General features: G+C 48.5%; 2 protein-coding genes across 3 annotated transcripts in view; one reads left to right on the top strand and one right to left on the bottom strand.

The window, feature by feature from the left end:
* Nucleotides 1–2780: 2780 nt before the first annotated feature.
* Nucleotides 2781–5237, top strand: gchfr (GTP cyclohydrolase I feedback regulator). The gene is made up of 3 exons (XM_056296161.1): nucleotides 2781–2952; nucleotides 3492–3586; nucleotides 4456–5237. Exons 1-3 carry the CDS (start codon nucleotides 2917–2919, stop codon nucleotides 4583–4585), a joined length of 261 nt encoding a protein of 86 aa, XP_056152136.1. The 5' UTR covers nucleotides 2781–2916; the 3' UTR covers nucleotides 4586–5237.
* A 3387-nt stretch (nucleotides 5238–8624) lies between these two features.
* dnajc17 (DnaJ (Hsp40) homolog, subfamily C, member 17) overlaps nucleotides 8625–14390 on the bottom strand; it is a 46582-nt gene continuing 40816 nt past the window's right edge. For both annotated transcript variants that reach the window (XM_056295846.1, XM_056295845.1), the window contains one exon: nucleotides 8625–8782. In XM_056295846.1, the coding sequence (XP_056151821.1) occupies nucleotides 8773–8782 (10 nt within the window). In that variant the 3' untranslated portion in view covers nucleotides 8625–8772. The remainder of the gene's footprint in view (nucleotides 8783–14390) is intronic.

Raw genomic sequence — 14390 nt, 5'->3', positions numbered from 1 at the left:
CAATGTAGTTACAAGTGGAGATTTCTGTTGAATGCCAAAGATGTGACCAAATAAATCTACCCGGCAGGCAAACGAGGCTAAGGGTGACGTGGTGTTGGAAGCCAGTAGGTGGCAATGTTCTCAGAATTCTGCAGCAAAGCACCTGTGTCCCTCCTTAGGAAGGCACAGCCAGATTGTGGACTCTGGTTTACATCAGGGTTCCCCACATAGCATATCCATGGCAGCTCCAATCAACAGTGAGCTTAACACTGTCAGCCATCTATTGCGTGGTTCCAGCGCAGAATCTCAGAGCTGTATCAAATGCACTCAGATGTGCTGCACGAAATATAAAATCCAGTGTATAACAGAATATAAGTCTTTTTTTTTCATGCTAGGCCACATCGAATTCCCTGGCGAATGTTATGCATTCAGGCATTTATTGTGGTGTAGGAAATGACTCATTGAGCTCTGGTTTACCCGGATTCATGTCTGCCCACCCTCAAAATATCAGCCAGTGATCAGCCGTTATATTAGTCTCCCTGCTGAGTCTGACACGCAAAGCTCGGCTGAATATCTGTCAGGCCTCCTTTGGCATCAATAAGACAACAAATTCAAATTGCTGATTTTATCGGTCTCCTCTATTGTTTGGCCATGGTTTATGTCTTTCATTTCCCTCGCGGTCGAAAGATTAATCCAAATTTGTTATTGCTCCACTGAAAAGGAAATTGATAAATGTTTGAGAAGGAAATCGGAGTTCCAGACAGCAGAAATTGAATTTACTTTATGCATGCATGCAAAATGTATCTTTGGTTAGGAACTGTGAGAGTCTATAAACTGGATCAAAACAGGCAAATTTCTCGCAGGGAATAAATCTAAAAATACCATGCTGATGCTGTGTCCGAAAACGAATACTCCTCAAAATATTAGGCCCAGCGGAGCAGCCAGAACTATATATTAAGATGGAGATATGGCTCTATTTTTGTCCATGAAGCTAAGATAGCTCTTAGCTGGAGCGTAATATAATTGTGATTGGCCCCGGTGCACTTTTTTTTTTATAATTGTGTGTCGATACTTATGCTAGTGGCTCTTAGCGTATAATTGTTGTCCTGCCTTGCCGTAATGTCCAACCTTTATGTAAATTTATGGTAACCCAAACCCTCACTGTAATTTGCACATGCTCAACAACACTTGGCTGGACATCTCAGTAGGTTGGATAAGGTTTTAGAAAATGGGGCGCCCCGGTGGCTCGCCTGATGGGACGCGTGCCACATGGGCCTGGGTCCTTGCCACGACAGCCTGGGTTGAATCCAGCCCGGGCCCTTTGCTGCACATCATCCCCTCTCTCTCCCTTGGCTTCCCAGATAGTTTCCGGATGTGGGCCACTTCAGGCAATGATGCAGCACTGATGACCTTCTTCTGGCCCTGACAAAATGGATGTGAGCCTGAAGTGGCCCACATGTATAATATAGCAAATATGGCCCAAATATGCCAAATCAAATGTGGGCCTTTTTTGGGCAAAGATGTGGTGCTCTCGGCAACATGTAGTCTGGATGTGACCCTGAGGTGGCCCGTGTGGTAAATGGTGAATATGGCCCAAATATCACAAAACAAATATGGGCCACCTTTGGCAAATACGTGGCACATGCGGCATTGCTATGGCTTGGTTCTGGCCCAGATCTGGCAAACAGGAGCGGACCGCCCAAGGGCCATCATTCTGTGCGGTATGTGGGCCGGATGAAGTGTCGGGTGTGGGATGGGTCCGAGCCACAGCAATTTTGCTATCTGGGTTCCCTGTCTCGCTCTCTACTATCACTATCCAATAAAGGCGGAAAATGCCTAAAAACTAATCTTAAAAAAAAGATTTTAGAACACAACCCCCAAGCACAGATGGATTATGAGATCCCCCCCCCACACACACCCAACATAGGTACATTCAATTAAAGCTAACAGCACATGAACTAAATACACCGCTCCTCTCTCAACCACAAAATATAAGATCAGTTAAAGCCAACTTTAATATTAAAGTAATAGCCTTTAAAAACAGTGACATCATACTGTTATTGACACAAATTATTGGGTCCTTCAACTCTGCGGCACGAAATGAAAAGTTCATAACAAAGACTTCATGCAGCGGCTTTGACTTGGGGGGGGGGGCGGCCGTTTGGGCCCTTGGGCCTATGCCCGGTAGGCCCGTTCTGCCCCCGAGGCAAGCTATTCTCCACATTTCCCCATCCGTGTTGACTGAAACACAATATCCAAGGAAAGTACAATGAAAAATGAAGACCAATTAGCTGTTCTGAGAGAAACAATACATTTTTCACATCTACTTGTATTATGAGAGACCGTGCTTAGCTGATCATCAGACAAATTTGTCCAATATTAGCGAGCTTGGGAACACAAAAGATTTCATTGTGGATACATTAACAGATCAAAGCGCTGCCAGGCCAGCGCAGGCGCAGTAGCGCGCGTTTACTATCGAAAACTACCGATAAAATCCATTGCGCAAGACTGAGCAGTGCAAGCGGGTTTGTTGACAGATGCCGAGAGGAGAGCTGTGATTGGTCCGCTGCGGTGGGCGTTTCCGCATTCGGCACACACACACACACACATCAGAGAGAGGAGGGGAGAGAGAGAGAGAGAGAGAGAGAGAGAGAGAGAGAGAGAGAGAGAGAGAGAGAGAGAGAGAGAGAGAGAGAGAGAGAGAGAGAGAGAGAGAGAGAGAGAGAGAGAGAGAGAGAGAGAGAGAGAGAGAGAGAGAGAGAGAGAGAGAGAGAGAGAGAGAGAGAGAGAGAGAGAGAGAGAGAGAGAGAGAGAGAGAGAGAGAGAGCTGTCAGCGGAAGTTCAAATTGGAAAGGAGCGGGGAGACTTGCCACCCCTCAGAAAAAAAGGTGTCCACTTGTCCACGGAGGGAATACCGGCTGACGGCGGGGGTAGAAGATGCCTTACATGCTCATCAGTACGCAGATTCGACTGGTTTGTGTCCCTCCGTGCTTTAGTGCATGCATGCCGCAGGGAAGACGCGCCGGAGTCGTTATGAGGGATTACGTACATGGCCGCACGACACTGACGTTGCCAATTCGTCACTCACGTTGTCAGATGCAGCGTCGTGTCGATATGCGTTACTGTGCGGGGGGGGGGGGGTTCTTTCGGTGGAAGCGGCTACACGCGAAGAGCGCGGCGTGTTTCACTCGCCACGGTGTCCTAAATCGAAGCCACATGTCGCCCTGGTCGGCCTGTTTACGTGATGGTGTTCCCCGTGTCGTCTGCGCGCCTCAAGCCCTCTCATTCTGCCTCCTTAAGAGTGTCCGATACCCTTTGGTAGACCGTCCGAGCTTACGCAATTCACGCCTGCCAGGGCGCAGTGGGTTTTACGCACGACGTTCACTCGTAGTCAGAGTTGCACAAAACGCCGCAGAGGCCGTTTGCAGTCTTACTGAAATACTTGTATCGCTGATCTGAGCCCTAAAAGCAAAGCCTCGGCTCACATAACATGCTGTTCTGCTCTGTTTCAGGAGACTGGTCCAACCAATGTCGGAGATGAGTACTCGGACCCTGATGTGATGAATTACTTGGGAGCCAGGAAAATGACCATGCTGGGAAACAACTTGTGAGTATCGGAGATGGGTGACTTCCTGTGAGGGTGACTGCATAACAAGTGGGCTTCAGCTAACCTCCCAAACTCTCAATCATTATTCGTTTTCTTAAAGGTGTTCACCCGAGTAAATGAATGATGATGGAAAGAGGGCAGGTTAACTTTCCTGACATCCTCTTGCCAGACTTCATCCCTCTCAGGGCTTGGTCCAGTCCAAAAACATAAAGTCTGTCTTAGAATGACCCCCCCCCCCCCCAGATCTGAGTGTTTTACCAACATTGCAGTGTCGTCGTCCAGAGAGTCATCACTGAATGACTTGATGAACATGAAATAGTCTGAGCAGCACGCCATGGCTTTTTCCATTGCTGAAATCTTTACCCCGAATAATGCAGCATCCAAGCGGGGGTTCTCAGAATTACTGCCACTGTCCTGAAAAACACATTCATGGTCATGGAATAAAACAGAATTCATGCCAAGGTGTACTTCAGCAGTGCTTTTAGTTTAAAGTGGACTTGAGCCCCATATTCGGACATAATGCAGGTGTGTCCCTCATTTTAGCAACCCCTCGTACAACCGTCTGATGAGCGGCGAAAGAGCTGAGCTCAGCGCAGATGGAGGGAATACTTCCCTTGTGGTCAGGGGAGGCTGCTGCATTGCAGATTTGGGATAAACTATTCAAGTTGATGAAATACAGATCAGGGATGTGTTGTCATTGGCAATCTAACTCAAACGTTGCTGGGAAATGAACCAAGGTGTGGAGGGAAGTGAACAAGCACAAGAACAATTAACAGCATTCTACTTTCCAGGCAAAGTTTACCAAATGGGAGTGATACCCCACATCTGTGGCGAAGTAAAATCACTTGTGTGTTTATATGCTTATTTAGTTCAGAGTACCACGTGGATGACCCACCGCGCCTGGTGCTGGACAAGCTGGAGAAGCTCGGCTTCCACGTGGTGACGATGACGGGGGTGGGCCAGACGCTGGTGTGGTGCCTCCACAAGCAGACAGAGTGACTCATCCCAAAGCAGGTTGCATTCCTCCGGGTGGGTGGTGGTGGTGGTGGTGGGGTTGTCCTCTGCAAGAAAGGGGGTATTGGGGCGAGAGGCGAGAGACACATTTCCAACAAGTTGCAGCTACAGCAACGCACTTTCCCCCCGCAGTGAACCAACGCCGTGACCGAATACCTCGGAAAGGGTGGATGAGTTGTGCTCATGAACATGGCCGTCTTGTTAATTTAAGTTCTCTCCGTTCCTGCCCTCTATGTGTTGACAGCTACCATGTCAGCCCAGCAGCAAGGACGCTATTGTTCCAGTCAACTCCCATCCTAGACATGAGGTCATACATTAGGTTCAATGAATTAAAGGTTACAGGGGATAACTGTGCAAAACAAGCTACATTCCAGAGAATTAAGGCCATGTCATAGGCCAGTCATTGCATTTTTAATGTTAAGTACTACTTGTGACCTAGGCATTGTGCGTCTGAAGTCATAGCCAGCCAGCAATACCTGTTGTTGTCCTGTCAAAGTAAACATCATATTCTACTAGACCAGAGGTTTTTTACTCACAATGCTGTGCAATATACATATTTGTACATGTATCATTGAGATATGATGGAATAAAACGAATGTATAATGCTTTATCAATAAAAGAAAACCGAGTCATCGATTTCCTACAGGTATTCGGAAACAGATACGGCATTTCGAGACGACGCTTCATATACCGACGACCGAAACGAAGTCAGTGAGCAAACATGTCCTCTGATCATTCCCTCCCCCTTTCTCTGGAGCTCACATGTCAGCAACCTCGGGTTCAACCTGAGCCCGTGGTAGGCCTTTGGTGCCTCGTAGGGGTGCTCCTCTCAGAGGGATGTTTTTATATTGAGAGAGATCGTAGCCCTGCAAGCCTCGCAGTGGCGTGGAGGACTCGGGTCTGAGGGAGCCGGTCGTGCGGCGTATTTTTCATTACGGTCTTGTTTACAGCACCAGGTCTGCCAGCGCGTGTCTGAGGCCAGACCGCATCGCTAACCCTACAAACGCCATACCGTTAGCCAGCCGGTTCCCCGCCAGGGCCTTACCAAGCCTGTTACCTCAAAAATGACTTGGCCTCCACCTCCATCCCAGAGGTCAAAAGGCCCTGGTCATTTCCCCAGTGTTGTGGCTATGGCTATGGAGGCTCGGTTGTTCTAGGCTGTGCAAACCTGCCAGCTTTCATGTGGTGGAAACCCAAGAAACCCAGGAGGTAACGAATACTGCCATAATACCAAGGCTCAGCTGTAGTTGTCGACTGGACGGGCCCTATAGCGTGCACATCCTCTCGTTTGGATTTGCACGCAGCATAAGCCACCATAGGCTCAGGTTGGGGTTGGCGGTGAATGTGTTTCCCATAATTGCATTTCCTTTGTTGTAATTTGGACAGATTTTGTGTGTTTCGGGGTCCCCCCCCCCCCCGTATATCTGGAATATAAAAAAGCCGATGCATAAACAAAACCATCTGATGAGGGGATTTTGCAGGAGGAGAGGAGCAGATGTCTCCCACCGCACCACGCCGGGCTGCCACTGCTCCACAGCTGCATGTTGCATAACAGGGCTGGGCTGAGGCAGCATCCGAGTGGCAGGGGAGACAGAGGAGCGGGATGGTTGTTGTGAAGCTGCCACGAGGTTGCTAAATATCCCCATGACAAGAGGAAGCGCCATGATTAGAGACGCACCATCACACCATCGTCCCCTCGAGGGAGAGGGAAATGATTGGATCTGGATGGTTGGATGTTCCACAGGCAGGACATTGTTGCAGAACCCTGGGCGACCGCAGCAGTCTGGCGCTGGTCACCGCTAGAAGCAGTAGCCTGTCATTTGGGGCGCGCACACCAAGAATCCAGAGTATCTTCTAGAAATCTGTTTTGTTCTTTTTTTTAATTTTTTTTTATGGAAACCCATTGTATACTCCATACACTCAAAAAAATAAAAATAAAAAAATAAATGTTGGATTTGCCTGAAAATGTCAAGCAGTTGCACACACAACTGTGCTAAAGGAAATCCCCACTCCTTGAGCACATACCAGTAAATCAAGCTGCTTGGCACTTACTTAGCACAGTTGCATGGAACCACTTGACAAGACAATTCCAAGTAAATCCAACTGTTAAATTTGTTTTGTGTATTTCAATAACTACAGCATTAAACAATTTACAAATGTCACCAAGTCAAACTTTATAGTGATTTGCGTGTGTGGGACATGGTTGAATCTGTGATAGGCGGCCGCCCGTCACAAGACAGGACAGAACCGCCAAGCGTCGGGTGAACTGGAGAAACTGAGCCGGACGGCTCGCCTTAAGTCAAGCATGCCTTTTCTTGGTCCATTCATGATGGGTAAAAAACACAGGATCAACCCGAGCTGCTTTATGGTGCGGCAATTTATTTATTAATTTTATTTATTGTACTTGGCCAATCACCCCACTCTTCCAAGCCGCCCCGGTTGTTGCTCCACCCCCTCTGCTGAGCCGGGGAGGGCTGCAGACTACCACATGCCTCCCCCTATTCACGTGGAGTCGCCAGCCGCTTCTTTTCACCTGACAGTGAAGAGTTTCACCAGTGGGACGTAGCACGTGGGAGGATCACACTAGCCGCCCCCCCCCCCGAACAGGTGCCCAACCGACCAGAGGAGGAGCTAGTGCAGCAACCAGGATACATACCAACATAGAGCTTCCCACCCGCAGAAACGGCCAATTGTGTCTGTAGGGACGCCCAACCAAGCCGGAGGTAACACGGGGATTTGAACTGGCGATTCCTGTGTCGGTAGGCAACGGAATACACCGGCACGCAACCCAGACGCCGCAGGTGCAGTGATTTTTAACCGACCGTTTCTGCACCACAGAACATTTCAGAACCCCATCACAGTGAAGCAGATCAGCCGGTACGACACATCCAAAACAACAGTTCTCACCTGCTCGAAACCTCATTTGATCAAATATAAATAGACCACATCATATTTTGACACCGGGTATCTCCTACATGGTATAGCTTAGTAAATACAAACAGATGTCCAAGATGCAAATTTACCTCGGCGCTGAAACCCCAAGCAAGCGTGCACAATGCAGAGGAGCATTGCTTGGTCTTGAAACTGTCCAGTCCACGGGGGCCTCCACCATTTGGAGCATAGCTTTAAGATATATTGCACACAAAAAGCCCATGGAGGCAACAATCATCATAACCGCCAGTTCTATAATCGGGGGGCCTCTGGAGTATATTCAGTTTTCGTCACGTGAGCCCACAAGAATTCCCATTAAAAAAAACAAAAAAAAACCCACCTAGTGTTCCAATCTAGACCTGATTACTGGTTTAACATGGAGCAGACATGATTTCCACATCGTCACATTGCACGCTCTGCGGTTTGGACGGTTTGAGGACTCGACTCCTTTCACAGATCAACTGCACTCGTACACAGAAAACAGAGAGAGGGTGATTACGCATCGCAATTACTTGGCTGCTATTTCGAGGTAATGAGTTGTCTCGGTTTAACAGAGAATGTTACTGACAGATGCAAATTACAAGATTATAGTATTTTGATTACTTGTAGTGTTGCATGGCCAATCTACTCCGACTCCACGGCACAACACTGTACCGAGGGCTTAATCTCCACCGATAACTCACAAGTTTTATAGGTCTTAAAATAATTTAGACACCAAAACACACCGTTTAGTGTTGAGCGCTGAAGTGTTGTTCAAGACCCCCACCTCTGGAACCACACAGCTTGGGCGTAATTCGTTCGGGGGCCCTCGCTCTTCTCGTTTTTCCATACACCTTTTCGTTTCCCTACCCTATAAACAAAACCCAGAAACATCACTTTAAGAAAAGAGTGACCGATATTCCAGAAAACCTGTGGCGTCTCCACTTGTTGAAGATGTTTATTTTGCTCCACAATGTGCATAAAAAGAACATTTTAAAACAATGAACATATAGAAAGAAAGCTTTATGAAACTAAAGCCAAATGTTTTCCATTTGCAACTCCGAGCTGTTGGTCGAGCTGTCCGGGGCGGGCGGATGAGGGTTTTTTTTGGGGGGGGGGGGGGGGGTTTGGTGGTCTTTTTCCGTGCTAGGATTTGGCAGCTTCTTCATCGTCCTCTCTCTGCATCTCCTCTATGAGTCTCTGTCGCTCGGCGGCCTGCCTCATCCTCATCAGCACCACACTCTCGTAGTCCCGCTCGCTCCTCAGGCCGGCCTGTCAACACAGTCGGGTGCAGACGGTCACAGATTGAAGATTTTAGTTAATTTTAACATTTAATGGAAAATCATCATGATTAAATGAAAACGGTAGGCCAGCTATCTGACAGCATGCCATCTTGGGATGACCATATTTGTTAATTCGACAACTTAGCTGCAGACACAAATGTATTTGGATGTACTATCACAGTTCAGGCGTCATCACTTCCACAGCATCAGCATTGAGCGGCGACACACATGGATTCTGCACAGTCCCACCACTTGTTTGTGGCAATTATATTCAGTTTTTCATCAGTGAGAAGTGCACCCCCCCAGTTGTATCCGGCCAATCACCCCACTCTTCCGAGCTGTGCTGGTCACTGCTCTACCCCCTCTGCCGATCCGGGGAGGGCTGCAGACTACCACATGCCTCCTCAGATACACGTGGAGTCAACAGCCGCTTTTCACCTAACAGTGAGGAGTTTCACCGGGGGGATGTAGCACGTGGGAGGATCATGCTATTCCCCCCCAGCCCCCCCCCCCGAACAGGCACCCCGACCAACCAGAGGAGGCGCGCTAGTGCAGCAACCAGGACACATACCCACATCTGACTTCCCATCATCCACAGACATGGCCAATTGTGCCTGTAGGGACGCCCGACCAAGCCGGAGGTAACACGGGGATTCAAACCAGCGATCCCCATATTGGTAGGCAACGGAATAGACTGTTATGCCACCCGGATGCCCCTGAGAAGTGTATTTTAGGAAATGTGTAAAAACTCAATGCTAAGGTGTGAGGATTATCCGCTGCAATTATTTTTCACGGATACAATTCTCAGTGAGTTCACTGAGATACTTCTCAGTTGAGAGGCAGTACTTTACAATTAACTAAAGGTTAAAGGGAAGCCATCATGACTTTCAACATTGTTTCTCTCTCTCTCTCTCTCTCTATATATATATATGTTGTAGGGATAACACATCACTAGCAGCCATAATACTGAGCAGTCTTCTGTGTCTCTTTGAAACGCTGTTGAAATTGTGCAGAAAAGTGTCCACCTGTGATGAAACTGGCAAACAATCAGTGAATGTGAAAACTACAACTCTTGCTTCCTGATTTGTCACTTCTTTCGGTGGGCTCCACTGAAATGGGCTAAAGTGGGGCGTCTGGGTGGCATGGCGGTCTATTCCATTGCCTACCAACATGGGGATCGCCGGTTCAAGTCCCCGTGTTACCTCCGGCTTGGTCGGGTGTCCCTACAGACACAATTGGCAGTGTCTGTGGGTGGGAAGCCGGATGAGGATATGTGTCCTGGTCACTGCACTAGCGCAGTGCCATCGGAACCATCTCCTCTACAATCAAGTCATGTGGCGTTGGGAGAAGCGCACCCCCCATGCCACTTTAGAAACCATCTCTGCGCAGGTATCTTCTGCTATCTGAGTCCTCAAAGGACCCACAAATAGAAGAAGGTGGTCATCATCGGGCATGATGGACAACCAGCAAGCAAGCAAGCACTAGCGCCTTCTCTGGTCAGTCAGGGCGCCTGTTTTGGGGGGGGCGGGGAATAGTGTGATCCTCCCATGTGCTACATTCCCCTGGTGAAACTCCTCACTGTCAGGTGAAAAGAAGCGGCTGGCGACTCCACATGTATCGGAGGAGACATGTGGTAGTCTGCAGCCCTCCCCGGATCGGCGGCGGGGGGGGGCAGCAACTGGGAATGGCTTGGAAGAGTGGGGTTGTTGGCCAAGTACAACTGGGGGGGAAAAGGGGGGGGGGGGAGAAGAAAAAAAGAAAAAGAAATTGGCTACAGTTGTGTAAGAAAATGTGAATAACAACCCTACACGAAGCTGTTGAATGCCACATAAAGACGGTGATTCAGAGGTTACCCGCCAGTGACGTCACTGGCAGCGTTTTAGAGACACACATGAGATCGCTCAGTATTATGGCCGCTAACAGAGCATTATCCCTATAACGTTTATATAGAGGTCATGTACAGGTGCAGAAGGATGTGGAGAGTCTGTTACTGACTGACCCAAATCTGCCTCTTGATGACCATGACCCTATGCTGACAGCACTGTGGTAAAAGTGCCAAACTAAACAGCGGGGCATTACACAATACTGCGTGAGTCAAACACGAATGCACCAAGTCTGTACTTTCTATGGTGACAAGGTGGCAAGAGACAGAACATGGAGAGAATGACACCACCGTCAAGACTGGCCGTCTGTCTGTTTGTTTTCACAACCGAGTCTGAGGGTGCAGAGGAGGACAGCGTGGATTCGGAGACAGACGCTTTTCTCTCAGCAACCACCGGGATGAGAGCGGGCCAAGCGTGCATGAGACGGCAGCTCCTGGAGCAACTGTGACAGGATAATTCCACCGCCTGAGGTCATTAAACCCGAACGGCGAGCTGCGAGCAGGTCTGCCAGTGATTGCTCTCCCTGTGAGTGCGACTGCTCTGAAGAGCCCGGGAAGGGGAGCGATGCTGAGGGATTCTCTTACTGGCGGAATGAGGGAGGTCACAGTGAGCCCGCCGCTGGCGAATGGCTAATCAGCCGGGGTGGGACACAGTCCAGTCAGCACGCTAGGACTGTCCCGAATACCATTTTTTTGGGGCTCCGGAGCTTCGGTAGTAATCAGCAGCGAATATTTCTCTGTTCTCGGCCGAGATGGACGTCATAGTGCTGCAACATGTGTCCTTCGGTTTAATTAAAGGCATTCATTTTTTTAAGGATTCTGTTATTCTTCAGTATGGTTGGTTGTATTATTTGTTAATAAAAACCATTTTCCAAAAGATTTGGTGTGTTTTATGCATGATTGTAATCCCGAGGGGTTTGGCTGAACACGGTCCTATCTATGCACTTTTTGTGATGTAATAACAGCTTGTGATCGTTTTTCTCATCATGGGTAAATTACAGACCTACATAAATGCTCATTGTAACAGCCTACGAATCCGGAACAATGCCTGACAAAGCACAGTGAAACAGAAGCGCAGAAACGGCATACTACAAATTTGAGATTTAGGGGCGTCCGGGCAGCGTGGCGGTCTAATTCGTTGCCGACCAACACAGGGATCACCCGTTCAAATCCCCGTGTTACCTCCGGGTTGGTCGGGTATCCCTACAGACACAATTGGCCGTGTCTGCAGGTGGGAAGCCGGATGTGGGTATGTGTCCTGATCGCTGCACTAGCGCCTCCTCTGGTCAGTCAGGGTGCCTGTTTGGGGGGGGACTGGGGGGAACAGTGTGATCCTCCCACGCCCTACGTCCCCCTGGTGAAGCTCCTCACTGTCAGGTGAAAAGAAGCGGCTGGTGACTCCACATGTATCAGAGGAGGCATGTGGTAGTCTGCAGCCCTCCCCGGATCGGCAGAGGGGGTGGAGCAGCAACTGGGACGGCTTGGAAGAGTAACTGGCTGGATACAATTGGGGAGAAAAAGGGGGAAAATTCCAAAAAAAATAAAAATAAAAGATTTGGCAGGATAAGCGGTTTGGATAATGGATGGATGGATGGATATTTATAAGATTTATATCTATTTATAATTTCTTGGTCATTTCTCAGTACTCGCATACATTACAGTGAACTGTGTCCTCTGCATTTAGCCCATCAATACACAGCTGGGGTCTCTGGCATGTTGTCTTCCCTTTGACAGCCAAGGTGAATGAAATGTGACGTCACTGCTGTGAGTGCGAGGGATGTCAGGCGCCCGAGCTGAGATGGTATATATTTCCACATTTTATATGAATATGCTGACAAGATGTATTTTGTGGTTCACCCTTTTTTCATCGCCTACATTTAACAAAAACAACAACAACAAAAACAAAAATAATATCCGAATCCCAAAATTGAAAACCTACCTAACGAACGAATATCCGAATAGTCAAATATTCGGGTCCAGCCCTACAGCACGCAAAACAGACATATACAGACTATCATCTGTGTGGCCACAGACACACACCACACACTGGCCAGGACACACAGACACACAACAAGCACATCTGGCTGCAAGAACGGGGACGTTTAAAGAAACGAGATCCTGGTTGCAAACACGAGGTGTTTTCATCCACCTATTAAAACGAGCACCAAAAAGGTGATTTATTGCAAGAATGTATCATGTTTATGTGTGGATGTTCTTCCAAACACACACACACACGCACACACACACGCGCAAAGTCCCTTAGAGGAAAGGTGAGGGAGTGTAAGTGTCCACAGAACAAACCATTGTTTTATAGGATTAGATCCAGGAAGTCTGCCGTGCCAAGGAAGTGTCTCTTTAACAAGACAGTGAGCTGCAAGAGCGAGGGGAAGTGTTTGCATGCGGTACAATAGGATGGGAGAGAGAGGGGAGGCGGAGGAGGATTTGTGAATGTGCACGGTGAGCTAAAGCATCTGGAAATCATCATGGGAACTCCAGCACCCATGTGCTGAGAGAAAAAGAGGAAGAATGGAAGAGGAAGAGAGGAGACAGTCGATGAGGGGAAGTGTCCCCCCCCACCCCCATCACACACACATACACACACACACAAACACACACCCCCCTTGCCCCTGGATTGAGGAAAGCTGCTATTAACATTCCAGTAATGTGAGCTCAAGTCCTTGTTCTGACACGTAACTATGAAATATCACGCGAACACCATGAGGTAAATAAACAACTTTCGCATCTTCAGTAAAACACAACAAAAGTGTGTGTATCCTGAAGCTGGTGGAAAAAAAAAACCCACTCTCCTCCGACAGCCAACAAACCCCACCAAACTGCCATGCCCTCTACTGGCCCTTAAGTGAAGTGCACCTGAAACTGCACCCCTAAAATGTAAAATTGGTATGGCCTATTTTTACCCTGTATGGTCATAAACGGCCTGCGCCGGGCTGATGTTGAGGGGTATTTCTGAGCACTAACAGGTGGTCTACGGGCAGTATGACGCATTTATGCTCTGGCGCAGAGACCTTTCCTTGCCTAGGGTGATAACTTTAAATATACATGTTTAGCTTATGCCTCACTCTGTAGCCAAATAACTGGTGTATGCATGCATGTTTGTGTAGTTCTTTGTGTTTGCGTGTGTTTGTGCGTGCGTTCCAAAAACACTGGGGCCAGGGAGAACAGGGAGACCACAGAATACAAACACCGTCCCCCAGTACACAACCAAGAGAGAAGGGGACAAGACCACCATGGAGGCAAGATGGCATAAACACACACACACACACAGGCAGGCAGTATGACAGTGTTCATGGCACCCAGCCTGACCCCTGGCCAGTCATGACATCATCAGCGCTGTGAGTCAGGCAGCTACAAACTCCTTCTCGCACACGGAGCAGGAGGCGTCTCGGTGAACAGGTGGCTGCTGTGCTCCCCCGGCACACCGAGTCAGATCAGCTGCACATTACATCATTAATCTAAGTGTGTGAGTGTGTCAGTGAGTGAGTGAGTATTCTTGTGTGTGTGTGAGACAAAGAGTTGACCAGGGAGCATCTCTAGCTCTTTAAGAGGAGGTTGAGACAGTAATATGAAAAGGAGAGGCGGTGTGACACAGACGGTAATAACAGCGGCCTCGCCGGTCAATCGCCACTCTCATCTTTGTGAAGTTTGACTTGAAATCCGGATTGACCCAACTCAGTCCTGTGTAAGAGAGCAATGT

This window comes from Lampris incognitus, chromosome 16 (assembly GCF_029633865.1).
Source record: "Lampris incognitus isolate fLamInc1 chromosome 16, fLamInc1.hap2, whole genome shotgun sequence".
NCBI classification, from domain to species: domain Eukaryota; kingdom Metazoa; phylum Chordata; class Actinopteri; order Lampriformes; family Lampridae; genus Lampris; species Lampris incognitus.
Note: the sequence above shows the minus strand (reverse complement) of the source record. Positions and strands in the feature narration are given on the sequence as shown.